Below are 27,125 nucleotides of genomic sequence, written 5' to 3'. Positions count from 1 at the left end.
CATCGATGAGCGAATGAACGCGGATCGAAACAAACGAGGACGTTGCCATTGTATTTAAATAATGTGTACGGTTTCCAATGCGAAAAAAAGAAAATCCAGTGAGAAGCCACTGTAGTGATGTACCGTTCAAAAAGATGACATAGACGGAATTCACTATAGCGGCTAAAAGGTTAAACGAATAAATAATCCGGAAACGTTAACGCTTACTCGTAAGTATTCGTGCACGCTGTGAAATCCCACGAATTGTTCAAATTCCGCGGAACATTTCATTACGATCGCGATAAATAGTCTTTGAGAACAGCTCGATTCGGAGATACAGAAGCTTCAACGGCTCTCTTTGCACGATCGGCTCGAATCGGAAAGCGGCGATACTTCACGAACGAAGATTATCATCGTAGATACCGCGACTCGGAAATTCGATCCGACGTGGCTAACGAGCGTTAGAAGCAATCCGAGTCGTGTGCACATTTTTGAGGATGGGTTTGTAAGCAGCTTTTGACAGGTCTAACAATCGTTCTCGTTTTAAAGCGATCGTACAACGTGCTTTTACTTTCAGTTAACACTGTTTATTATTTCACGTTTATCATTCACAACGCAGGTTTCGTCGAAGCTCTAATTATTGATTCCCTTCGCGTATGGTTTATGCCCAAGAATCTGTCGTCTGTTCACGAGACGAGGACAGCCCTGTTATATCCCCACTCCAGTTACAGTCCCACTAGCTCTCCTAGCATGTCAGGCGTTACTCGTTCTTGGCCGAAGACGATGACGAAGATCGATAGCAGTTACTTCGAGATCGAGCGAGATAGAATAATTCGCTGCAGCGTCAGCGTAGCTAATGCAAACGTCCAAACAGAACGATTTCCTTCCTATTTGTGTATACATTACCGAATCTCGATGAGATTTTCCTTGTGAAAAAATGAGTCTAATTTAATTTCTTTAATAATCGTTAGTGTCTTGAAATTCATTTATAGCTAAAAGAATTTATTTGTATTCAGGAAAAGTAATATAAAAGCGTTTAAATTCATTTCTATTTACATAAATATAATTACAATTTCCACAAAAATATACAATTTCCACAAAGGATACGTATAAACGAAAAAAGAATCTAATTATTATTCACTATTTTAAAGGTATTTTTTATTTTACACATAGTGCAAAATACAAGAAGAGATTGTTTTCCGTCCCAATTTTTCCCGATTTGTCCCGAATTATCATAAAATGTCTCCATATACGTAAATTTTTAGATCAACAAATAAAATAAATCAAAATATTCAAATCCACAGAATACAAATGAGGAAAATAATAATTAATTATATATACGCAAATACTTTATTCGCGGATATTTCTATTTGTGCGATCCACGATGAATAAACAATTATACGCACACTTTCTTTAATAAAGACATTGTTAATCGATTCAATTTTGCGTTTATTCTAAAGTAATTGGACCAATAGAGGCTACAAATGGGATCGTAATCGTGGCCAGTAATTGGCGTAGATTATAACTGTCGTGTCGCCTGTTAGACTATCCCACGGGGTCTTTCCGCTCGGTTGGAAATTCATTTACACGGCCCAGATATCGGGAAAGACGTCTCGAGGAAATCAAACGATCTCGACTCGGGGAAACGTTCATCTAAACGGAGCCACTCCCGATCCCCTCCCGCGACAAGCATATTCTACGAGACGGATTTCTCGGAATTATTCACATCCACCTGAAAGCATGGTTTCTCTCTGACAGGAAATAAAAATAAGAAGACCAGCAATGGGATCGAGTCACAGTTTGCGGGACGTTATAAGCTTAAGGGTTTCAGTAGTCTACAGTGGACGATTAAATTATTATTTGAAATTTGATCGAGAACGATTTGCTGATCAAGTACCGTTTTAAGGGCATTTTCAATTCTTAACCAAATTTCAAATAAGTAATAGTTTCAAATTGTTTGTAATAATTTTATTACCCATTGTAGTTTACAATGAAAGCACAGACACAGTATCGGGAAATTATAAAAAATGATAGTTTTTGGAAATCGAAATTATTCAAAGTTACCCCGATAAAAATGAATCTAACAGCATTTCTTAGATTCGCCAAATTACCAGCTCTCTGTTCCTGGAAATATGACTAACGGAACAGTGGCAAGAGAGATACCTCGCTGACTCCATCTAACCTCTTAAAATCGTGACTTCGATCGCCGTGACACTGTACGGCAGTGATCCTAGTCGGTGTTGCAAGATTTAATCCAATGTTGCGACAATGCGACAGTTTTATTTTCACACCGGAACTGTCGTATCTTTTATCACTGTCACGACACTAATTTGAAAATTTTTATTTTCTGGCAACGAACTTTATCGTTTCGAGAACGATACGAACAGACGCTAAAATTAATTTATTACAAGTAAACAGATACTAAAATTAATTTATTACAAGTAAACAGACGCAAGAATTAATTTAGTATAATACACAACTGCCTAGAATTAATCGAAATTGCTACATTGTCGCGACAGTTACTGTCACGTGAAAACGAACCTTTAATTCTGCTATAGCCCCCACCATTCCGTTTTATTTCGACGCGTTCCATTCTCCCCCTTTGTCGGACGACGCGATTGGTGATCCACTGGAGGAGAACCATTTCGACCAATAATATACGACTAAGATCACGCGTGGGCAGAGGTACGGCTACGACCAATCGTATCCGCATTCTTTTTACTTGTCATCTTTCCAGCAACGCGTAGTAGTTGTGCAGGTTACTCACAATACAAGTGTAATTAATTAACAGGACTTAAAGTTGGTTTTAATGCCTCGCCTTACGATTTAAATGTCAATCTCACTGTCCTTGTAAACGTTAAATTTTCTTTTTCAAAGATTTCGTATAACTCTAATATTTAAAAAAAAAATATATTCTGTAAAAAATAAATGTGGACAAGGCTCACTCGTGATTCTTACGATTGGCCTGATATCCTCGTCAAAAATCTCGTACGATATTTATTGTTCAAATTTTGTAATTTAATCCATAGTATGTATATAGTATTACACGATCGAGGCTGCTTATCGATTTTCGAGCCTAAAATTCTACAGTGTCGTCGCTCGAGAACTGCTGCGCGAACAAGAGTATCGAAGCTGTCGCTATCCGGTCGAACCCATCACTAGCAAAAAAAAAAAAAAAACCAACCACCTTGTTTCAAGTCGCGGTTTGTCGTTTCGTTACTTTCGGCACTTCTCGGCTTATTAACGCGCCGCGGACACGGTGCTCGTCGCTATAAATTCAAAAGGGATGCGAGGGGAGTGAAACATACTTTGTCGACGCTTCCAACAACGCGACTATTATTTTTGGATCGTTCGAAATATTTTTGGGTCGTAGATTTCGGAGACCTTGATGCCGTTTTTGGTTGTCACGAGTGCTCGCGGGTGTAAAAAGGCTGAACTACCGAGGAAACCAAACGTTCCGGAAACACTGTTTGATCGCGCGTGTTTTCGTTTCTTCGAGAGCATCGCTTTTACCTACGTCGAAATACCGCCCCAGGAAGGACGTAGTCGTTGAAAAGAAACACGACGTTCAGACGAGACGAAATTCAAGATTAATGTATAGCTCGACGACTTGGGAACGACCACCCTCGCGCTAGGGGAACGCCCCTTCCCCCACCATGCATCTCCTTAGACACGGTTATCGCGTCGCACAATAGGGCTTTGAAAACAGGACGTAGGTCGCTTTCAATAATTTTAACTGAACTGTAAAATATGACTCGTAACTTTTTTTTTTGTTTTATTATTTTGGAAATGTATATCACAAATCGGAATTTCTATGATCACGTATATGTAATGGACTCACGTGTACCGAGATGTCGAATCTGCGAATTCTAGATTATATATCTTTATTATATATTTGTACGTGCTATATGTAATACCGTTTATTTCAATTTTAGTGTTCGTGTCGTAGATGGATCTGTTTGTAAAAAAGTCACGAGCAATCTCCAATAAGTGAAACCCTTCTTTCGGATTATCTAATGTTAATTTATTTTCTGGCACTTTTTTCACGTCGAATAGTATTTAAGGACTCAAATATTCGGATAGTATTCAAAGGCTCGAGTATTCGAATAATATTTGAAGACTCAAATATTCCGATAGTATTCAATGATTCGAGTATTCGAACAATTGACTATTCGAATAGTATTCGAAAATTGGAATATTTGAATAGTATTCGAAAATTGGAATATTTGAATAATATTCGAAAATTGGAATATTTGAATAGTATTCGAAAACTCGAATATTCGAATAGTATTCAATTACTCAAGTACCCCAATAATCAACTACGAAAATAGTATTCAAAGACCCAAGTTTTCGAGTAGCACTCAAACACTCGAGTATTCGAATTGTATTTGGCAAGTATTAGTATTTCCGAAGAATTTGAATATTCGAAGACCGAAAAATTCGACGAGTAATCTTGTTTGAGTGGTATTTAGTACACTGTATACATACGTGTAATATATCCGGCTAATAAAAATTTTCTATTAACATACGTCGGGTTACAACGTCGAGTCAATGAAACGAACGCGTCTTATCCGTGTTCTTTCGATCGTATTCGGAATTATTGGATATCAGGACAAGGATTCCGGTAATCCCCGTCATTCCTGAGAAATTCACGGGAATCCTGTCGCGTTGATCGTATCGGACATATATACATGTACAGGGTGTCCAACTTTAATCAATACGCGCGATTATCTCTAAAGCTAATCCTTGATGGAAAAATGATTCGAAAAGTATTTACTCTGTTTCGAGTAGTTCTATAATGGACGCAAGGTCTAGGTGGCGGTAGGTTCGAGATTTCAATGTGATTTTTATGTCTTTTAAACAGAACTATAAAAAAAAAATTGTAATTAAATTAATGGTATTAATTCTTATGCAATAGCTTACAAATTTTCTCTTATAACGATTGAAGAAAATCTTAGTCTTTAACGATTGTACAATGTTTAAGAAATTTTAATAATAAAGAAAATTAAAATACGAATCAATTATATTGCACAAAAAATAAATGATTAGATTCGATTAACCTGATTTATTACTCATTTTAAATTGAAACAATTAATTCATAAATACAGTTCAACCGCTAGATTTAATTTAATTTATAGTACAATGTAACAAATAATACATAATAGTCGCCATATTGTCTTCTTACTGGAATTTCCCCAATTCTCGTACAGATGGCGTAGTACAAATGAACTCTCCTAGGGACATTCATAATATCCGATTTAAAGTCTCTCTCCAACGTCCAGAAAATATACTTTTTCCTTCGAAATTCGAGTGGATGGTCTATTTCTCTCGATACATCCTCTAAAGCTTCTTCGATCATTTGTTGGCAGATATCCCTGAGTAAAACCTTCCATATTGTGTTCTTTTCGGTGAAGTTTATCTTTTACAAAGCCCTGCAAGAAAAATCTAGGGGATTCATAATCCAGAGGATCTTGTTGCAAAGGGTATTAGACTTCTTCCTATCCAACTACCAGAAAACGTGTTGTTCGTTGTTTCCTGAACCCTGGTAGGTCGTAAAGGGTTTTAGAAGAGATAAAATCCTCCGAGAAGAACCCGTAACCCGTGATCAAGTATGTTGGCTAACAAATTACCGCGACAACTCGCGAAGAGTTATAACTATCGTTCAGGGACGAAATAAATCGATACATAAATACCTAAGGTGGGTTCTCTGGGACGTAGAGGCTGAAGAACATTTTCTGGATATTCGGGGAAGGGTGACTTAAAGCTAACTTAAACGAGCTCAAACATCCTTGAATAATCAACGCATCGTAGGTCAATGAATTGCTCTCGATAAGGACTACGTACCTAGTTTAATGAAATATATACATAGGATCTTCTGGCATCGATGATACGAACGAGAAAGAGGCGAATTTACGTGAAAAAGTAAGTTGAAAATATAGAATTAAATTTTGTACAAAAAAAAATAAGTCGAAAATATAGAATTACATTTTACATGAAAAAAATGAATATTATTTTTATTTATTTATCGGTCTACGAGATAATCCGTTGTTTCGGAAAATTAAAAATTTACATGGTAAACAACGCACATAAAGAACTTGGTGGCAGAAATTTTGAACGAAATGTATTTGTTCGAGACTTTGCTTTCCAGAAAATCGACTTTAACATTTCCCGAGTATGTGTGCACTTAATTGTGTCATGGTTCGATTGGATCTCGGTACAAACCACTATTTACTTTCTCATTTGTGCGCATATAATCGTATTGACACGATGCCGTGTACACTGAATACAATGTCATAATCTGTTGTCTTATTGTGCTATTATCTTTCGGTTTCGGTTACCAGTTTCCATCGATCCGTTACAATGGTAAGATACAATCTTATTTTCATTTATAAACCCTCTCTAAGCAGACAGATATAGACAATAACAAACAATATTAATAAGGAATCAATATTACGGTATTAATGCCATTTGTAAACTACGTATGATATAATTGACTACACACACACATTCGAAGAATACTTAACTTCGATTTTCTCGAGAACAAAGCCACGAACAAATTTTCTTTTATATTTGTTACTTATTTTTTTACGTACCATTATCCCTCTTTGCGATTATAACGTCAATACCGAGACACTTTGTACGATCTCGTTTAGAAGAACGACACTTTTTCTTAACGTCGAGATCGAGTTAGGTTAGGTCCTGTGTATACGTACGTACAGTCCCACTCACCGGTCATAAAGTACTTAACCAATTTAAGGAATGTTGATTACAAACCACTTGTTACATTCTTTCTCTCTCTGTCGACCGTTTCCTCTTTCTTGAACTTCTTCTATTTTTCTGTTTCTCTTGATCTTCTTCCATTTCTTTCTTTTGACCTTTTCCTGTTTTTCTATTTCTTTTTCCCAACCTTTTTCTGTTCCTTTTCCTTGTTTTTTTTTCAATCCCTTTCTCTCCCGCTTGTTTTCTATTTCTCCATTTACCTCTCTTGATCTTTTTCTGCTCCTCTTATCTCTCTTCCTCTCCTCCTCTCTCTCACTCTCTCACTCTCTTCCCCGTATCCCTCCCTTCCCCAATTTCGCGAAGAGAATCATAGCTTTATAATTATCCATCTCCGCAGTGGTTTCGTGGCAATCCAAAAAAGCACGCACCGCAAAAGTGGGCTCCCGCTGGCCGCGGTCCAACGCGAACTGCCTGTTGAGTTCTCGCGGTCGAATCCAACCGAGCGCTGCTTTCGATCTCGCGTTTATCGTTTTCTCCAGCGGAGAGGCAGGAAATCGATCGATCGAGCCGGAGACACGAGCGCCTTGCGCGACAGTTTCCGGCAACGTTGCCAGCTCGATCGCCGATGTCTGTCAACCGTGAATAAAAAACTTTCGGAACGTTTCCTTCCGCGAGAGCCTTTAGGCTCGAGAACGAACGACTTCACCGGCTACTCTTTATTGCGTCTTCCGCGGCCAATTAGAGACCGCGACCAAGAACCTTTTGATAATTGGGCGGGTCAGCGTTTGGCGAACGGCCAATTATCAACCGCCTGTTGTACCTAACGAAAACTTCGATCTCGAAATGTTGTCGCGACCGACCACCCATTCCAGGGAGTCTAGAGAGATCAGTTCTGGGTTAAGGAGCTACGCCACCTTGACGGTGATGAAACAGAGCGTTATCTCGACGAATTTTTACGTCACGACCTACAAATAGGGAAAGTAGACTCTCGTTTACGGGGTACATTTACGAAAGGGGTATCCTTTACGATGATACCTCCATCCCTCGAAGAAGTACGAAATTTTAATTAAAAAAGTTGAGTAACAGAATTTGAAAATGAATTAGTATATCATCTATGATCCAGGAATAAATACGTTGAACGTAAGGTTAGGTTCGAAGATCTTAATACGATAAATTTGTCTCGCGAATTTTTCGCCATTTTTTTGATCGTTTAATCTTTCAGGTTTTTACTTACTGATAAAGGAACAAATTCTTAGATAAAATATCTCCTTTTTGTTTTACGGTAGCGTAATTTTCTCGCGATTTTTAAATTAAAAATTTGGCCTTTCCGATTAATAAAATGTAATTAATAAAATTGTATCAATATTTAATATATACTTGTTAAATTTTGATATATGTTAAGATATATTAGATATTAATAGTAAAATAACTTTATTTTCAACATATTACGAATAAAAAGAATTATGTGTTGAAAATATAAACATTGTATATCTAAAACGATCTCCATATATACAGGCTGTATAGTAACACATGGGACCCATTTCAACAGTGGATTGGGGACGCAAAAACAACGAAAAAAGTTGATACAAACATGTGCCCTATTTGACCCAGTTCCCCAGTTATAGCCATTTTTGCACTCTGGTAATTTTTAATCGTAAACCGGGCTGGTTTAACCGATTCTAATAAATAAGTTAAATTCCCCGAGATCGGTTATGTTCGGTAATCAAATTCCATTTTAAGTATTTTCAATAAAGATAAGCATTTGTGCGTTATCCTAGTACAAAAGCAGCTACAACTTAAAGATAAAGTTAAACAGGGCACAAGTTTATAAACTTTCTTAATTGTTTGTGCATCTCCGGGATCGTTTGACGATACACACTGTATATCTTTTATATATATATATATATATATATATACACACACACACATATACACTTTGTATTTTTAACCTATGATATATGTATACCATTTATTTATTTAAATGTATAATTTGTAAACTTCTCAAAATTACAACGTTGAAAATACACGTAGTGACGTTATTGTACCAAGTTCAACCATTTGTCAACGCGATTCAATTCAGGCAGCGTTCCAAATTAGGCAACCTCATTCTATACAGTGCTTCCCGCTTTCAAGAGACATAATCCGGACTGCTAATTCGCTTGAAAGCGAGATAGGTAGCGATTTTTTAAAATTGAATTTCTTGAGATAAAAAATTACCATAATTCTTTTTGCCTTCTGAGCCAACCACTGCGGTTTGGTTTAGATACACAATGAATAAGGTATCTTTCATTCTACGTATTCCATGTGCAATTTGATATATTTATATGTAAATATAATATATTTGAAAATCATCGAAATCGGTGAGGTGTCCCCCTGATCTAAATAATTCGATAAATTTTAGATTTTAATCTAACGAGATTTTAATTTTAGAACAATACTGGTTCTAGTTTTATAGATATTGTTTTTACAATATTTAAGCACGTGTTTACTCGACAAGATATTCTTGCGGACCAAATTAGGATAGTACATACTACACGTTCCTGTAATACTCATTCTCACACACACTACAAGATGTCGCTTATATAATAAGTATACACCTACTACGTACTGTTGATAATGTCTAATTCGACATTACCGATTTACAGTTGCACATATTTCTGCATATTTCTTTAGACAATTATCGAAAGGTTGCTCATTGCTTCCTTAAAAGGGCTCTGCTGTATATTTTATGCACGGCACTATCTTATAACCAGCGTCCAAGATCACAAAAAATAGAACTAAAGAAGGACCTACGAAATAGTACGGAATGTTGGGTTCTTTGCTACGAATTTTCCTAATACCAAGGTGGCAACACTGGACCGCTGGTGGTCGTTGTCGGTTTGCGATCCAAATCGCGCGTATTATTCGCCAGTACGGATTTTCGAGAGTAGCAAGGGTTCGTCCGAGAAGTGGGTCAATGAAATGGAACGTATCGGAGCACGATATTGCGCGGGTTCGATATACGTGTGCTCGTCGGGCAGAAAGGATTTCTATTCGAAAGAAAAGGGTCACGTGTTTGGCAGCTCACGCTGAACACGTGCTCGTCACTCACGTCACGAGGCTCGGGCTCGGGCTTGCTCGGTGATGCGGTAGGGCCTCAAGGGGCACCGGAGGGGCAAAGGGGGCTGTCTTTGGGAATTTTGCCGCGGGGAGGCGGTGGTGAGGACGCGGAAAACCGATAGATACCGAGCGAACCCAATTAGGTCGGAACAAAAGGCTTTCGTTGGACTCGCGTGCCTATAGGATCGCCGCGATCGGGAAGGTTACGAGAGACGACGACGCGACGTTACAGCGCGCGCGAACCTCGCGGTGGGAAACCCGTCACGATCTAACACGGAGCACTCGTCGCACGAAAATGTCATTTCGTGATATTGGCTTCTCTCGGTGGAAGTCTCGGCCGGCGTGCGGTGCTGCCAATTTCGTTAACTTTGTTGGATGCACAAAACACGAATACGTACAATGTATCGTAGGGAGAAGTAACAACGACTTCTGAGTTGAGACGAGGAATGCGAACAGCATCGATCGATGTTTGCTGACTCGATAGTCTTACGGAGGCTTCGAATATTTTGAATCGTCTTCTGCGTGAAATTGAACACGAAAATAATAAACGTGTCCTCGAATCGCGTGACTAATTCGTCTTAAAGATTTCGGTCGAAGTCAAATTTTATAATTATAATGTATTGTACGGAAACGGAACGATGACTCCTGAATACATTAGGTTCACAATCGGGGTATTTCAAAAGTTAATGAAAAGCAAACAAATTCGTACGTATGTGTACAATCACAAAATAGACGTTACCAAACGCTAAGGGTTGCGCGAAGCACGCGACCCACCGCGGATAAACTTCTAACTCTCCCCACGTGGAGAGTCCGATAAAACCACAGTGGAAGGCGAAATGTTCGCTGTGATCGTCGCCAGACTCCCTCTGACACTCCCTCGATTTCTTTGGAAAGCCTCCGGGAAGCGTAAACATCGTGGCAAAGACCAACCCGTAACACAGGACTGGGACAAGGGTTAAGGAAATCTAGCGCGATGTCGTACGCTTGCTAATTCTTGACGCACTCTGTCGATCGCATACCTCCCGGACGGGCCAATCCCTTCCCAAACCACGCCGGGACTCCAGCTTCTCAATATACTCGGGAGTGACGGAGCGTGGGAACGGAGATCAGCCGTTAACACACCGACGCAGCGGGACGAGCACGCAATACAATTTGACACGTTGAACGCCACGGTGGTCATTGGTGACTAACGCTCCAGTTACGATTCTCTAAAGCACTTACAAGACTAGAACTTTAATACTTGTAAACTTTTAAATAGCATTCTTCTCGTTGGTAATACTATAAAATAACAAGTACAATTATCGAATATTTCTACTTTTTACACTACGGTTTGAACAAATATCGTGGATATCCTTAAATATGGAATAGTGTGTCGCGGTCAGCGTGTTAGCGTACTCTGTCGATCGCCCGGCGCTCGGACGGGCCAATCCCCCCTTCCCGACCATGCCGGGACCCGAGCTTTTCCGTCTACTCGGGAGCGACTGAGCGCGGGAACGGAGATCGGTCGTTATCGCACCGGCGTGACTGGATGGGCGCGCAATACAATTTATTTAACGAATTCTATGCACGTATAAATGTATAAACAAAATAATGTGGTGCAACAGGACTAAAACAATTCCACAAGGCAGTGGTAAAACGTGTCGGTTGACATTTAAATGACATGATTACGTCACAGTCAGTAGAATTCCAAACACCAGAAGAGCAAGGCGAACAATTTTCCAATATCAGTTGTAAGTTATAAAAGGGACCATCGTACAGTGGTAACGATTTTTGCAGAGGTGGAGTCGTTTACGGAATATGAAAATTCCTTCTATTTATTCTTATGGAACATTACATTTTTCCATTTATCCGTTAATGCAATTCTCAAGGCCAATAACGCTAGATATAACGTTAAAGTCGTTCAAGGTCATTGAAGGTTAACGAGAATAAAAATGTTATTCGGGTACGGTGTTTGATGTGGCTAATAATATCGGAATTAACTAGGGGAGAGCAAAAACTGATCGTCTCTATTTTTGGTTATTTATAGGTTAGAATTTATTCCATTGATAAAAAATTAAGAGAGACGAATGCGTTGCATTATTTATATTTGTACAAAGTATTCAAGGAATAAAATTTTACTCAATTGTTGCATTATTAAAAAAAACAAGTAACTTGGGTTTACTGAGCAGTTACGAGTTGATCGAATTTCGTGAAGTCGAGACTACTAAGTCGGTAGAGAATTTTTTCTCACATATAATCGAACTAAAATGAGCAAATATTAATGCAAATTAAAAAATGGTGTCGATATTGGGCATTTCAATCGTCAATTACAAAAATTACAATTTTTCATTCTTCATTTTATTTTGATAATAATGTTATCAATGGATTGGTGAAGTCTTCCCGATTAAAATGAGTCCCAACACGATACAAATCGGATGAATTTTATTTTTAACAAGTTTAAACATTCCAAATAATAAAAATAATAGAACATACGTAAAATTTCTCCAAATTGTGCCGTGTTTAGACTCGTTTTAATCAGGAGAACCTCACCAATCCGTTTACACCATTATCACACAGATAGCAAAAAATATAAAAATTATAATGTTCCTAATTGGACAGTTCGTCGTAACGCGTGCGGCGTTTCTTTGAAGCGCTCGACCTTGATCGTCGCTGCTTGACACGCTATTTCTTTTTCGCTTATTCTTGCCGTATCTGCTCATCGTCTTGGTCCACAGGATCGAATTACACTTGACTCGAGACACCGAGTGGTGGGGGAATGATTGGGATGTGTCGTTGAAATTTCAACGAGACAACGCTATTAAAATTTAAGCCATTTCTGTACTTTTACGAGTTTAGATGATACACGATCTCGAATCCCTAACGCAATTTCAATCCTTACGCGAGAAATTACTGTACTTTTTCTTTCGTTTCCTGGCTCGGGTGTCGATCGATCGGTGTCCCAGGCGCAGAGCAAAAAATTGTATTCGAAGTATGGCGAATTTTCATCACACTTTGCCCCCCCCCCCCCCCCCCTGTTCCGTCGCTGCTTTTGGGCACATATTCGCTATATATCCAATTTCGCTCTGAATTGGGCTAATTTGACCATAAAAATCGAGCCGAGTAAATATTCACCCGTTCGATCGAGCAGCTCGGTCACGCTACACTCTATACTCGCAAGAGACGGCTACGAAGTGTCCTCCGATTTCGACGAAACTTTGCAGCTTTGCAGATCAGTCAAAAATAGGAAATACGTATTCTTTTTGAACCGCGATGTCTCGAGTTCAAGAGATAAAACCACCCTCTAAAGATGCACTCAAGAGGAAGTGTTTTTAATATAAAAAAATGAAAAATATGCCTTCGTTGCCAAATTGTTTCTTCAACAAATCTAAGTAGAAATATTTCAAGAAGTGTTACAAATCTCGTTTGTCCGAAAATTATTTTCCGCGATGGCGTCGCGACGCTGGTCCGTTTCGGTGTCGTTTCGGATGAGCACGAGCGAGAGAAGCGGTCGACTAATCTGACCTTAATTTTCCAAAGGGCGTTTGTCGAAGGCACGCGCATGCCGCATCGAAAATAGAAGCTATCGACTAGCTGTATCCTAGTTACCCCCGGTATAAGCGCGAAAGGATACGGTCACGGTTCTTCGCGACGAGAATGCGAGAGTTCTCGGGAATGGCTAGAACGAAGCGGAATCAATTTCCTCTGGATATCTGGCCCGATGACTTTTCCTCCATTTCCTGAAACTCGTCAGCCGATTAAATTCTCGGTCACGAGAAGGCAATCAATGAAAGCCAGACTCTACCCTCCCCCTCCCCTCTCCGTCTTTGTCGTTTTATTCCGTTGACTTACTAGAGTCTTTTACCGTAGAACATGCTTTTGTAAACCACTTCGGTCGTTTTTTTTTTTGTTCAAGGGATTGTAAACTTTTTGTATCCATTTGCGAGAAAAGGTTCAAAATCAACGACAGTGTCGATGTCTCGAACGAGCATTGATTTAAAAAAACAAAAAGTTTTATTTGGGATGTTTTTGACTATTGATTTTTAAAATTCTTTGCTTAACTTTCGCAGATTAAAAAAATTGAAAAAGGTAAAGATCTTTTTTTTCAATTTTTGAAATTAGAGAATTAGAAAAAGAAAGGTCTTTGTAATTAAGATCTTTGTAAATAAAATCTTCGTAAATAAGATCTGTGTAAATAAGATCCCCGTAAATAAGATTCATCAAAATAAAATCAGATTGCAATAAGATCTTATTTACAAAAATCTGTTCTATTTTTAATTTTACAATCTTATCTTCGTAAGTAAGGTCTCAAATAGAGGCAATATTCAACAACGGACGATAACGATAAGTGCACTTGAGGTGCACACAAAATTTGGAATCAATTAAGCGGATTTTAAAATACCGCGCATTATCACGTACTCGATCACGCGCATCACGGGTGATATACCTAACTCGGTTTCTCCGCGTTCCGTGTATTACGGATGGCATATAAAATCTGGGCTAAATAATTTTTATTTAAGTATCATTTAATCCATTCGGTCTCTAATTATTCGAACGAACTCGCAATCATTGTTCTGCAATTCGTATCGCGCTTTTATTTCACTACTATTATTATAATAAATAAATAATATTTCTAATAATTTTGTATCAAAATATCTATGCGAAGAACTATTTCGATAATAATATAAATACTTACGATAATAATATAAATATTTTATTTACAATAATAATAGAAATGTTTTATTTACGATAATAATAGAAATATTTACTTATCATTTCTATCGAAAATAACTAGATTCCCCAGTTCTGCTTCTTTGTCGAACGAAAGTCACGCATCGCGAGTCGTACCACGTGGAGCGATGAGGACAGCCAATGGGATAGCTCGAGAGCGATTAAGACACAGCAACAGTGAGCGAGATTCGCATTACATGCGCTCGGTGACCGAACCTATAATCTCCTCGAGGGCGTCTTACTATCTTCGGAACAAATACAAATTTTAATCGATATCGTGTCACAACGTTCATCGATTTGCAATAATGTTGCAATATATTGGAGAAATTAATTACAAATGAATATTTAAACACCAGAACTACCATAGAGATCAATTTGACCTGTTTCAAATGTTTTTTTTTAAATTACTCAATTATTAACGGTGTCTGTCTACAATACTCGTGAACAATTAATGAAATAGACAACTAACAATATTCATAAATTTTCTTCGCATTTCTCTGTATTAGAACCGATACAAGTGAAAATTAATGGTTGATTTTTTATTCTCGTCGAGTTTTATTTCTACTTCCAGGAAAGAAGGTGCAAAAATATTTTACGTAAATTGAAATTCACGTAAACAAAATTTATTTTGTATAATTCGAATGTTGAAAAAGTATTTTAAAGCGATCTGGTAAGCCGAAATTGTATCGATTAAAATGAAGTTGTTTTGCGTTCTTTCGACCGTGTTGAACTCGAATCGTGCAATTCGAGTACCGCGTAAATCGAGGATTAGGTGTACACACTGGTCGAAATGGGTTTCGGGGAAATGGTAACGGGTGCAAGTTCATTCTATTACGAGCGTCGCGTTGCGATCGTTTGTGATAATAATAATAATAATAATACGCCTTTGTCGTACCATGGTTTGCGTACAATACGAAACGAAGGGTTTGGAAAAAAGTACCTAGAGGTGAAGATAAGTGTACATTTTTTATACGAAAGTAAGATACAGCTGTACACTGCTGTTAACCTAATCTTGAAAACAGTGTAATAAGAATACATTAAGTAATATATATTTCTTGACTCTTATCCTGCTATATTTTATCGTATCTATTTTTTCTATAATTTTCATACATTTCTATACACTTTTTCCTTTTCCTTATACGAAGAAGAGATTCTCGAATAACAGGTATAAAAATCTTTCTCGAAAGATTTTACAGCAGGAATTTTTCTAGAACGAAGAACTTTTACTTCGACTTCGGAACAGCGGATTAAATTTTTATATCGAGTTACAAGCTGTAAGTACCTTGAAACCTTATTGAAAACTTCGAACGTACTTTTCTCGATACCGTGTTCTTTAAATTGGCGAACAGGATAATTCAACAACCCATCAACCAATCGACTCGAGACGAAGCTCGTTCTCTTCGTTACAACGTTCTCTGTATTTAAGGTTATGTTTTATTTTTTGTTCAAAATGTTTTTGAAAAAAGCATACTAGCCGATGTTACCTGGAAAAAAATGAAATGCTTTTTGCAGGTGATAAAATTTAAAAAGTTTCTCAAATTTCTTATTTAAAAAAAAAATAAATTTCAATAATATCAGAATCGACAAGCTTGATGATCTTGAGTACATTAAAGGAACTAAAATTGTTAATCAAATAGTGTAATTTAATAATATCGTTGCGTCGCTAAGAATCTGTTGATGTAACCTTAAGCCTATAATAATACTATTAATAATAATACAAATAAGAATACTAATTATAACACTAGCAATAATGTTAATAATATTACTAGTAATAGTAATAATAATAATATTAATAATAGTACTAATAATGGTACTAATAATAATAATAACAGTTATAACATTAAAAAAGGTGTTCCACCGTTAATTTTCTCTCATTGATAGCACACGTTGTAACATAAAAACGTTGAAAAAAAGTTGGGGGATTTTGCGCAACAAAGTTGTAAATTTGTCGAGGTCCAGTTCGCGCGAGCGCGCGCGCGTGTCCATTCGCGAGGAAGCTCCTTTGCTCGAGACGCCAACCACGCCTACGCTCGACACAACTGCGTGCGTTTCAACCTAAGCCTCCGAGCAATGTAGGCTAATCGCAGATTTGCACCGCTTTCCCCCTCCCTACCACCTCTTCCTCCCCACCCTTATCTTCTTCTCCGCGTATTACAGCCATCCTTTCTCCGCTCCCTTCCGGGTTCCCCTCCCTCGTTCCTTAGACTCGCGTTTCGCTACTTTTCTTTACCTTCTGGAGCCCTCCTTTCGCGTTGCTGTTCCTCTTTGGTAGTCGCGACAAAAGAGAGGAAAACGACTTTCGCGTAGCACGACTCGAGGTTCCACACTCTCCACCCGAGGCCTCGCGACCCGCGAGAAGGGTCGTTATTCCCAATCTCTCGACTTCTTGCGCGCACGTGGCGAAAACTGACCGTACAAATTGCTGCTTCTTCGTCCCGCCATTTTCAAATCGAATTATCCGCCGAAACGATAGATCGCGACACCGAGACTATCAACTTTTAAAAGAGCGATTTATAATGTAAATGATATTTAAAAAACGGAGGAAAATTTGTTTTTCCTTGAGACAAGTCGGTCGGGAAAAATTATCGAGTAGAAACGAAAATTGTACCTCGTTTTAAGTTCTCGCGTTACAATTTGTGTTAGAATTGGTAAAGTAGAACTTTTGAAAAAGTGATTTGTAATACGAATGGTACTTGATAAGGGGAGGAAAATTTATTTTATCTTATTGCTACACTATTAGTCGAAAGACACCGTTTCCAAAGACACAAGGATGTCCGAGTAGGTGAAGGTCCCTCGGTACCTCGTTTTAAGTTCCTTCGTCGCAATTTGAGGTAGAGAAAAATTTAACTTTAAACATCGATTCGTTGTATAAATCACATTTGATGAAAAGAAAAAAAATTTGTTTTTGTAAATTTAATAATAACAATTAAATAATTAAAAAATTGCTTAATTCAAAGAAATAAAAATGTAATTTCTCGCGGTTGACAAATTGCTCTTCTCTGTGACGAACATTCGGTCAATTGATTTTTAGATACTATGTAAATAAATATAAAATAGTATTGTTTAAAATTTATTTTTACCAGTACCGTAAATAAAATAATATTTTCCCACTTCGCGTATTGCACGCGACATTCGCATTAGGTGAATTGAAATTTATTTTTACAAGTAACGTAAATAAAATAATATTTTCCTGGTTTGTGCATTGCACGCGGCATTCGCATCGGGCGTGCGTGTACATTGTCGTTGTGTACGTTTGTAAACGACAGAAATTAATTTTACGCCAAAAGAATCGCTCATGAAACGTATACACGTCGATTGGACGTTTTTCGTTCCTCTAGACGAATACTACGAGTCCTTGAAGCCTTGGACCCTTTCATTCCACCGTCCTGTATAAAGGTTTGGAAAGTTATTTTCGTAACCGTCCCAACCTCTGCTTTTTTCTATTGCTCTCGCACACCGTGCGTCGGCGTGACGATCGACCGTTGAGGATCAAAGGGTGGGTGCAACACGCCCCCTCCGGCCAAGAAGTTCTTCTTTCGATCGATCGTTGACCGACGAGGTTCGGGTATTTTCGACGCCGCTTCTAAATTCACCGAGCGGCGGTAAAGTTCGCGAGTCTATCGGAAAAAACGTGAATCGCGGTGGTGACGTAGTCGAAACGATCGAGCTGCGGTGTCCCGTATAAGCGAAACCTTGAAATATCGAACTGCTCGTTGAAGCTGATTTAATCGAGGGTACGGCATAGAAGCGTCGTTCGTTAGAGACCGTAAACAAAGGCTGACGTTGGAAATGCACTTTTGACCAAGCTACCGGAGAGAATCCGTTAACCGCCGGGCGCTCGATGGTCCGGACGCGATATAAAATTTTCATTCGGGCTGAGATTCAAACCACGATGGACTCGCCCGCGTTCGATAATTCAACGCTAACGCGACATAACCTCTGCCGCGTTAGCGTACGTACGCTGGACCAGAGGTGTCCAAGTGGCTTGAAAATAACCAAGCTCGGTTTGAATCGTTTAAATCGTAAACGGATACTCGAACGTTCGGGTAAACTCAATTGTTCGAGCAAACTTGATTATTCAAGTAAGATACGTTATTGTGGCAAACAGGGTATCCAAGGAAAATACATTATTGTAGCAAACTCGATTATCCGAGCAACCTTTCGTACTCGATTCGTGCTAACTTGATTGTCCGAATAAACTCGATGGTCCGAGGAAACTTTATTATTATAACGAACACGATTATCCACAACACAACCTTACAAATTTCTGCAAGCTTGGTTATCCGAATAAAGTTGATTATCCAAACGAACTTGATTGTGCAATAAAACTTGTTTACGCGAGCAAACTTACTTATTTAAAAAACTTGCATTTTCGAACAAACTTAGGTGTCCAAGCAGACTTGAATGTATACCGAGTTCATCGCGCATTGTCGTAAATTAAATGCAACAGCTGTTTCATTTCGTCGACGGGCCTAGCGCGGTGATGCGGTTTATCGTCGTGTTCTATCGGGCGTCCTCGGGTGAAGCCCGAAGTCTGCATCGTTTCCTTGAAATTATCGAGAGTCGGGGGGGGCGTACATTGTCGTCGCGTTCGAACGTTTATTGGAAGATGGTGTCACGGTGCGGCGTTTGCGACGTGTGTAACGTTGTCCCACGAGAACGTTGTAAAATATAGAAAGGATCCTCGGGTCTCCGTTTTCTGCTGGCACTCAACACCGCGGGAGTGCAAAGTTGGATAACCTTGCCAGGCGTCGCGTAACATATTACTTGCACTTAATTTAACTCGCGATTTAGCGCGGCTTCCTCGAAACGGTTCGTCGGGGCAACCCACAATCCGCTTTTCAAAACAGAGGGATTTTAAACGTGGAAATATCACGGGGGACCTTCCCCGATCGGCGTTGCTCTATCAGAAGTGATCGTTTCGAAAATATTTCGGCTCGATTGTAATCCTTTGAGAAAGAAAGTTACACTCCCGGACAAAAAGATTCCACGTCCCTGTTATCTTTCATTTCTCGGTGAATACAGAATGGAGCGGAATTCGTAGTTCGACCGAGCAGGGACTGAGTCTACGTGGAAAAATAAGAAAAAAATTTCGGGGTTCCCGGATAAAAAGAGTTCACTTTTTCCAGCATGGAAAACAAATAGAAATTGTTGAATAATTTAAGAAAAAATTCAAAAACCGTGTAAGTTATTACCAAAGCGAATGATCGAAATAATATTAGGTTGTTTGGAAAGTCGTTTCGTTTTTTTTTTTTTTGGTCAATACGAAACACGATTTTTTTTAGAGTGTATAAACATTTTATTAAATTATATATTCTTCATTTTGGAAAATGAAATTACTTTCCGAACAACCCAATAGAAAATGAAAAAGAACGTACACATTTCTGCTCGTGTACAGATTAATAATAAATTAAATAATTGTTTCTCAGGTTGCGAGTGAATTATTGTATCGACCTTGGCGTACGATAATTTTTATTTGTTGCATTTTATTCCGAATTTGTGTTCGTTGCTAACGAAAGACAGCAATACCGAAAAATTAAAGATAGCACGCGTGTCCCTTCTTTTTGGTTGGGAGTGTATCTGCGTGGCAACGAGGCTGACAAACGAGACGTTTTTACGATACATTTACGCTCCAAGTTGAGACTTTTGTATCGAACCACTTTAAAGTATGTCGTCGAATAGTTTCGACGATTTATCGTTGCGCACTAATTGCATCGAATTCGATCCTTGTTTAATTAAGAACATAATTAATTACACGAACATAACACAATCGGTAGCTGTTTAAGGTTGGAAGAACGATGTTTTTTTTTATTTCGTATCGTTAATTCTTTTATCTATAACGATCCACGTGTGTTTTATTTACTCGTGTATACTAACGTGTTCTTTTCGTTTGTGGAAATATATGTTCATTTACGTACACGTAAATAAACAAATACATACCGTTTGTCGTATTTGAGAAATGAAAAATATATGTGTAGCGTAAACAAATGTAGCCGAGCTGTACGTCACTATGTCACTATACGTCGCTGTAAGTCTCTACTGGAATGTAAATAAAAAAAATTAATAACCTTGACACGTTCTTGGTGTTGTCGTTTACAATAAAGAAAAAAAAAAAAAAACGTCACCGCGCTGTGAAATTGCACTTCTGCCTTGAAAATTCTTTTCTATCTTTAAAAAGAAACAAGATGTCCGGACGACCTGCGTCGAGTGTTCTACCCTGTGTAAGTGTCACAACGCGAGAAACATTCTGGACAAAATTCGTCGTTTGCGCCCAGGGAATATTTTTTTTCCCTACATCGATGGTGAAACAAACCTGGGTAAAATGTATTTCTGTCATTGTCTCGAGTCTAGAAATAAATTCGGAGAGTCGAGATCTGGTCACGGAATCTTGCCACAGAAATCACGAATATGTCAAACATAATAATTTAGTGGAATTCGATCTGGGATTTGCAGTTTTTCATAAGAATAAAAAACCGTACGATTACATTACACGGAGGATGAAAAAGTGATTATCGAACTCAATTTACTATAAACAATATCATTTGTACGCAGAGGGTAAAAAATTGGACTCAATTTATTGTAAACAAATACGACACGTTACTGTTCACAATATTGTGAATTCTTGAAAAACGTTTTAAAAAGTGTATATATGCTTAGGTTAAAAGTAAATTTTGAAAAGTTTCATTTGTTCCTAAATAGTAATCGTCGCAATCGATATCGATAAACAAATCGATTGCAATAGGTGGATTATTTTTAACTAATTTTTCACAGAGTATTTTGGGTCCTATTATAACAACAATAGTCAGATAACATTATCCGTGATTACAATAACCGAATTTCAATATATACCGCTGTACATTAATAAATATATTATTTTTTACATTACAATACGTTAACGTAAACGGAAAAGATCGTTGTTTCCAAATTCGACCAAGTTGGAATTATACAAAAATTCTGTCCTTTCTTGTTCTATTGAAATCGCTTCGCGCAAGGTTTTTCGAAAGAATCGATTATGATGTTTCGCGAGACGCGTCGATTGATCACTTTTTGGTCAACGTGTCTGTCCATTAATTGTTATTACTACTTGTGCTTGTAAACATCGACAGTGATGCGATACTATTTCTTTTCCGTCTGCTCGTTAACTAGTTAGAACCGGTTAAGACGGATGATACCGCATCACCGTTGATATTTACAAACACCGACGCAAGTAGAAACAATGAGTAATGGTCAGACGCGTCAGCCAAGTCGGATTGAATTGCACGCGCACCGTAACGGATTTTCAAAATCAATTTCCACGAAGACGAAGCCACGTACGAAAAAGTTTTATTCCACGCTTTCGATTTATTTTTACGCGTTTATTTTTATCCTGTACATATTTCTCGAAAAAAAAAAAAAAAAAACTATATAAAAAGAATCTTCTAGTCTCGAACACATCGAGTAGCTGGAACTCGGTACTCGCCACTCGAGCCTCGATTACTCTCAGCCTTTGTACTCTTTTGTAATACCGTGCAGGACCGTATATGAATACTTTGACCCCCGGGGCGGTACCCTGATAAACGATACCCTCTCATACCAAAAGTTAGATATTAAAATTTTTTTATTTCACGTGTATTTAAACACGTGTAATTAAGGCGTACTTCGGTATGTAAATACACGAGTATCTGTGTACTGACAAGCTTACATGTATTTAAGTAGACGTGTGGTATTTCGTGTGTACTTAAGTACAAGTGTGGTATTTCACGTGTATTTAAATACGCGGATACATGTATTTCAATTCGTACGATTTTCAGACCATGGTTACTTATATGCAAAAGGAAAATACGATTATGCAACACTCTCGAGCTATAAATACAAAAGTAAACTTGAAAACTACTTCCATTAACATGATTTATTCGACTAATCTCCTGGTTTAGTGTGCAAAGAAGTCCGGTATATTTAAGTTCTTTAGCAACAAACAACTTCTTTTAGGATAACAATATCCCCATCGATTAAAAAACATTATTTAAGAAAAACAGATGTTTACTTAAATATGCCCCTTCTTTCTATCCTTACTCAGCCATGAGCTGCAAGAAACTGTTACCAAAATATATTATATGTTTACGTTATAACTCGACCTACTTTCTTCTTGCCTGGATACTAATACTGTGTGTAACGATGAGACCGATCCAATGACATATTCATTAATACCGATATGTATCAATTCCCAAGCATTGTGTCTAGGTATCGAACAGGCATCGAAATAAATTGTCATTGGTATTGGTAAAATGTACTTGCTGACACTTTCTGAGGGAGCTTGACGATGATTTCGTTGGTCTGTTACAAGAGTCACGTATTATTCGAACAATTTTGAATAAATATTTGTTTAAACAATTTGTTCAGAGAGAGAGAAAAAAAATCACACCTGGATTAGAACGAAAGTGGTACCATGAATACAATGAATGTAAATAGTGTCGTTTAATATTTACTCGGGCTTTGGAAAAGTTATTTAAAAAAGTTTTTTCGTGTAACACATTTGGCATACAAATTGCATTTTAAAAATTAATAAAAGTCGAACAGGTCTGTGTGTACTTCTATACGAGAAGAAAAATTGGAAGAAACTTTTATTTAATATTTATTTTATTATAAACAAAAATTTATTTACAATAAAATAGTCACTATGTTATAGTTTTTACATACTGTTCTGTATCACTTGACAGATGTAGGTGAAGGATAATCGTTCATCCGATCTTTCAATAATTCAATTATCTTCGTACATTGAAATTTGATAAGGTCCTATGTAACAAATTAATAATAGAACGAAACAATTTACAATATTGAAAAACAACAGATTTAACCGATTTTTTACTTTCAAAAACCCCCCCAATTTCCTACGAATTCTTTGCTTCGAATAAAAGTAATATTATTTTTCAATAAAAAAAAAAATAATAAATTCAATTAACGATACGGCAGGTAAATTTTTGTTTCTTCGTAATTGGTATAGATCAAAGATGAAGTACAATGCAAACGAAAACATACCGCGGCAATAATTATTATTTTTTCTTTCCGAATCATTCTTCGAGTATAATCGTTATTATTATCGTTATATTTGTTATATGTTTTTCTCAATTTGAACTTGACCCTCTACGAAAAATTCATCGAAATTTAATTTTAAAACTACTACGTTTCACGTTTAAATTCATCTCTTCTTTTATTTCCGACATAATTAATTCGAATGCAATCAAACGGGTATTAAACTCGATGTAATTTATGGGTATCGATACGACAGTCACGTTTCTCGATAAGCCTTGAGTCGTTCGAAGAGGTCCCTTGGAATGGTTCGATACAAGACTCTCAATTTCAAACGTAAATGTACCGATGGTATCGAAACACATCTCAATTCTATCATTAACTTTCCAGCGGACCTATGCACGTTTGAAATATTATTTCAAACAACATATTACCCTTTACACGATTATTTCAGTTTTGAAATACAGTGGTGTTATTTTAGTTAGCGAATTAGCATTGTAACTGGTAATATTGGATTGTTCGTAAAGTCATTTCGTTTTCCAAAATGGAGAGTATATAATTTAATAAAATGTCTATACACTCTGAAAAAATCGTGTTTCATTTTCACCAGAATAAAAAAATAAATAATTTCCTCGCAAATGACACCAAATCGTTTTTTTATTTAATAATTTATTCGTTGGTAACGTTGTTTCGAGTAAAGATTTATTTACTCGTATACGAATGGACTTGAACATTTTTGTTCGTTGTTACTTTAATTATTTAAAAGTTTACCTTTTTTGCCGATTCCTATCACCTTGAAATACGTTGTCAATGCACAATCCAGAGATGCTATATGCACAATGCAAATATGCTACAATGCAGAGTAACACACTATATTGCACATATGTATGCACATAGTTTAAAAGTTTAGTTCAGATGACTCTAAAACTTAGTTATTAAAGATTTTCCCAAAGAGAAATAATTGTCACGAACGTCTATAACTATTTTCTAAAATAGATTTTTACAATATAAAAAGAAATTGTTTAATTAGTCGCCTTTAAATGAAATAAAAGGTATATTATTTTCTCCGACAACCAACTACAGACTTCTAAGTAAATAATACTAAATTGTATGTAGAGGAATTTAGAGAATTTTAATACGTTCCATCCTAATAAAATCTAACTCAACCTGACCTAATTATTCTACATTCCTGTAATTCGAGGATAGATCAAGTTAAATTAAATCAAGTTGGGTTAGGCTAAGTTAAGACCGAAGTTTGAAACGCCCCTAAAGCGAATTTCTACGGAGTGTTCCAGAATTCAGGAGAAATTACCTTTCTATAAGTCTTCGACAGTTTTTTGCAAATATCTTGAAAACTAAAGCCGAGCGGTGGTGACACGTGTAAGAAAAAATTGTTAGGAACAATGACTCTGACAACATACTTCAAGATCATTGAAATCGGCGAGAAGGGCAAACTTCTAAACAATTATCTACATACCTCTTATTTTTGATATTTTGTATATATATTTACTCGAATAACATTTACAAATTTTAACACCAAAAAATGAACCAAATTGACAACACTACGGTCTTTCCTTGGATCGTAAAGAAAATGTTGCATATTTTTCGTTGCATGGAAACTTCTAAACAATTACCACTATATTCTCCATCACGGATAGAACTCTACCTATCCTACCACTATCTGTCCTCTGTATTATTCCAGATAAATTTTACATTACCACAACAATTACCACTATATTCTCCATCACGGATAGAACTTTACCTATCCTACCACTATCAATTCTCTGTATTATCCGGGATAAATTTCACCAATTTCGTCGTACACACTCGAAAGATTTCCGCGACAGTCGGAACCAGAACACTCGATCGAATTAACCATCGCGCGAACTTTTGTTTCAGGGGATTCGGGAAGCAAGGATACCAATGCCAAGGTAAGACGCGCGGAGCGACTAACCTAATCCCCGATCGACGACCGCACGCTCGGACGCGAGCTCTTGAAAAGAACTTCGGCCACGTTTCGCTTGTGTTTCAGTCTGTAGCTTCGTGGTTCACAAACGATGTCACGAATACGTGACCTTCACGTGTCCCGGAGCTGACAAAGGAGCTGACTCGGACGTGAGTATCGACGCGCAATAATACTGTTACACACGATTCGTTTTGTTTATTATTCTTCTTTCTCGGCGCCGTTTTATCGCGCCTTTCTCTCTTTCGTTCGCAAGCCAAGGACAACGTTCGATCTATACGTTTCGTTTGCGAGTAGAAACGACTCGATTAGCTCGTGCGCCCCTTCCTCTCCCCTCCAGGGTGTTGTTCGTGGAATCCACGACGAATTTCACAGGGAGAAAACCAAACAAGTAGGCTGCCTGGCGACGTGGCTCACCTTGGCGTTTATCGGGTTAGAAAATTAACAAGCATTATTTTAGCCATTCGAGAATTCGATAAGTAATAACAAATGGCTCATTTGAACACGGACTGTATTTCTACAAAGATTTTAAATATTCTAGGTTAATTCGTCGTTTCGTATGACATACGAAATATTTATATGTAATGAATAATGTAAATAGTGTATATAACGCTTTGGCGAGAATTATGGGGCATGTTTTTTAAACACCTTGTATACATGTGTTTCGGTAACTTTTACAATTGTTATTATTTTTTATTGACAAAGATTGTAAGTACTCGCGGATCAAGTGTCAATGCGTGCACAAAATATCTACGTTAAAACGTGTTGCTTTTAAATTAAATTTTCTCCGGGAAAAAATTTCCAAAAAAGCATTTTTTTTCGTCCCTAAAGTCGGAAGACCCCCTTAGGGAGAATTTAAATTTGAAATTTTGGATATACATAGCGAAAGATACGTCCACGGTGGAAGGTGTAAAAATTAACATTTTATGCAAGCTAAAGCCAGTTTCTACTTTCGATAAATTGCACGTGTAATTCATCCGTAGCGAAACAGTAACGATAAGTTCAAACATGTCTAGAAACGAGTGAAACAGCCACGTCTAGCCGTTCAGATTTCAGTCTGTTTGCCCTGTAATCGATTGTGCCAACAAAGCTTGAAAATGTTGGTGTTATTTTTCCAGCTTCCATTTTACTACTTATCAATTCTATCCCGATACTCGCTACGTATTCAACTAAACTGAACTAGGCGTTTTTTTCTACATCGAAAAGTAACAAAGAGTTACAAAAAGTAATTAGAGAGAAGAATTACAGAGATACACTCTACGTATATTCTGAAAGATACTTTTCATCGTTGTTCCGAGAAAACCCTAAGATGATTCCGCGAAATAAAGCGGTGAAGAACAACCGATTTAGAGGTTATAAATCTTACGTGCTGCATTAACGAGATCCAATCGCATCGAGAGTAATAAGCTGGAGATGTGCACTGCGTTTAAACAAGCCATTTATTATTATTATCGTGGTTACGTCGCCAGAGAGCGAGATGGGCGGAGCATCCTTACTCGCGTGCGATCCCGACTAAACGTGCGTTAATTAGCGGCGCGAACGTTAAACACGCGTATGAAATATGCACGGGGAGAAGAGAGACACGCATGCACGAGAAAGTATTGGTAACTGGCTGCGAGAGGCTTACGCGGGTAAGGAAGGTCGCTGATGG

General features: G+C 37.6%; 2 protein-coding genes and 2 long non-coding RNA genes across 9 annotated transcripts in view; 1 reads left to right on the top strand and 3 right to left on the bottom strand.

The window, feature by feature from the left end:
• Nucleotides 1–27,125, top strand: part of Pkc53e (Protein C kinase 53E) — a 74,862-nt gene that overhangs the window by 11,708 nt on the left and 36,029 nt on the right. For all 4 annotated transcript variants that reach the window (XM_076311096.1, XM_076311097.1, XM_076311095.1 and 1 more), the window contains exons 2-3: nt 25,411–25,442; nt 25,544–25,626. In XM_076311096.1, the coding sequence (XP_076167211.1) occupies nt 25,411–25,442; nt 25,544–25,626 (115 nt within the window). The remainder of the gene's footprint in view (nt 1–25,410; nt 25,443–25,543; nt 25,627–27,125) is intronic.
• Nucleotides 1–27,125, bottom strand: part of LOC143146636 (high affinity cationic amino acid transporter 1) — a 66,035-nt gene that overhangs the window by 24,804 nt on the left and 14,106 nt on the right. The window lies entirely within an intron of this gene.
• LOC143146648 (uncharacterized) lies at nt 1,207–3,401 on the bottom strand. Of its 2 annotated transcripts, none has more exons than XR_012992039.1 (2): nt 2,521–3,401; nt 1,207–2,369 (listed from the first exon to the last, which is right to left on the bottom strand). It is a non-coding gene; the product is annotated as an uncharacterized LOC143146648 (long non-coding RNA). The 2 variants fall into 2 exon arrangements; XR_012992040.1 differs by having other exon boundaries at nt 1,207–1,711.
• On the bottom strand, nt 5,035–7,549 carry LOC143146649 (uncharacterized). Of its 2 annotated transcripts, none has more exons than XR_012992042.1 (2): nt 6,573–7,549; nt 5,035–5,823 (listed from the first exon to the last, which is right to left on the bottom strand). It is a non-coding gene; the product is annotated as an uncharacterized LOC143146649 (long non-coding RNA). The 2 variants fall into 2 exon arrangements; XR_012992041.1 differs by having other exon boundaries at nt 5,035–5,411.

The sequence above is a fragment of the Ptiloglossa arizonensis genome, chromosome 5, assembly GCF_051014685.1.
Source record: "Ptiloglossa arizonensis isolate GNS036 chromosome 5, iyPtiAriz1_principal, whole genome shotgun sequence".
Classification (NCBI taxonomy): Eukaryota; Metazoa; Arthropoda; class Insecta; order Hymenoptera; family Colletidae; genus Ptiloglossa; species Ptiloglossa arizonensis.
Note: the sequence above shows the minus strand (reverse complement) of the source record. Positions and strands in the feature narration are given on the sequence as shown.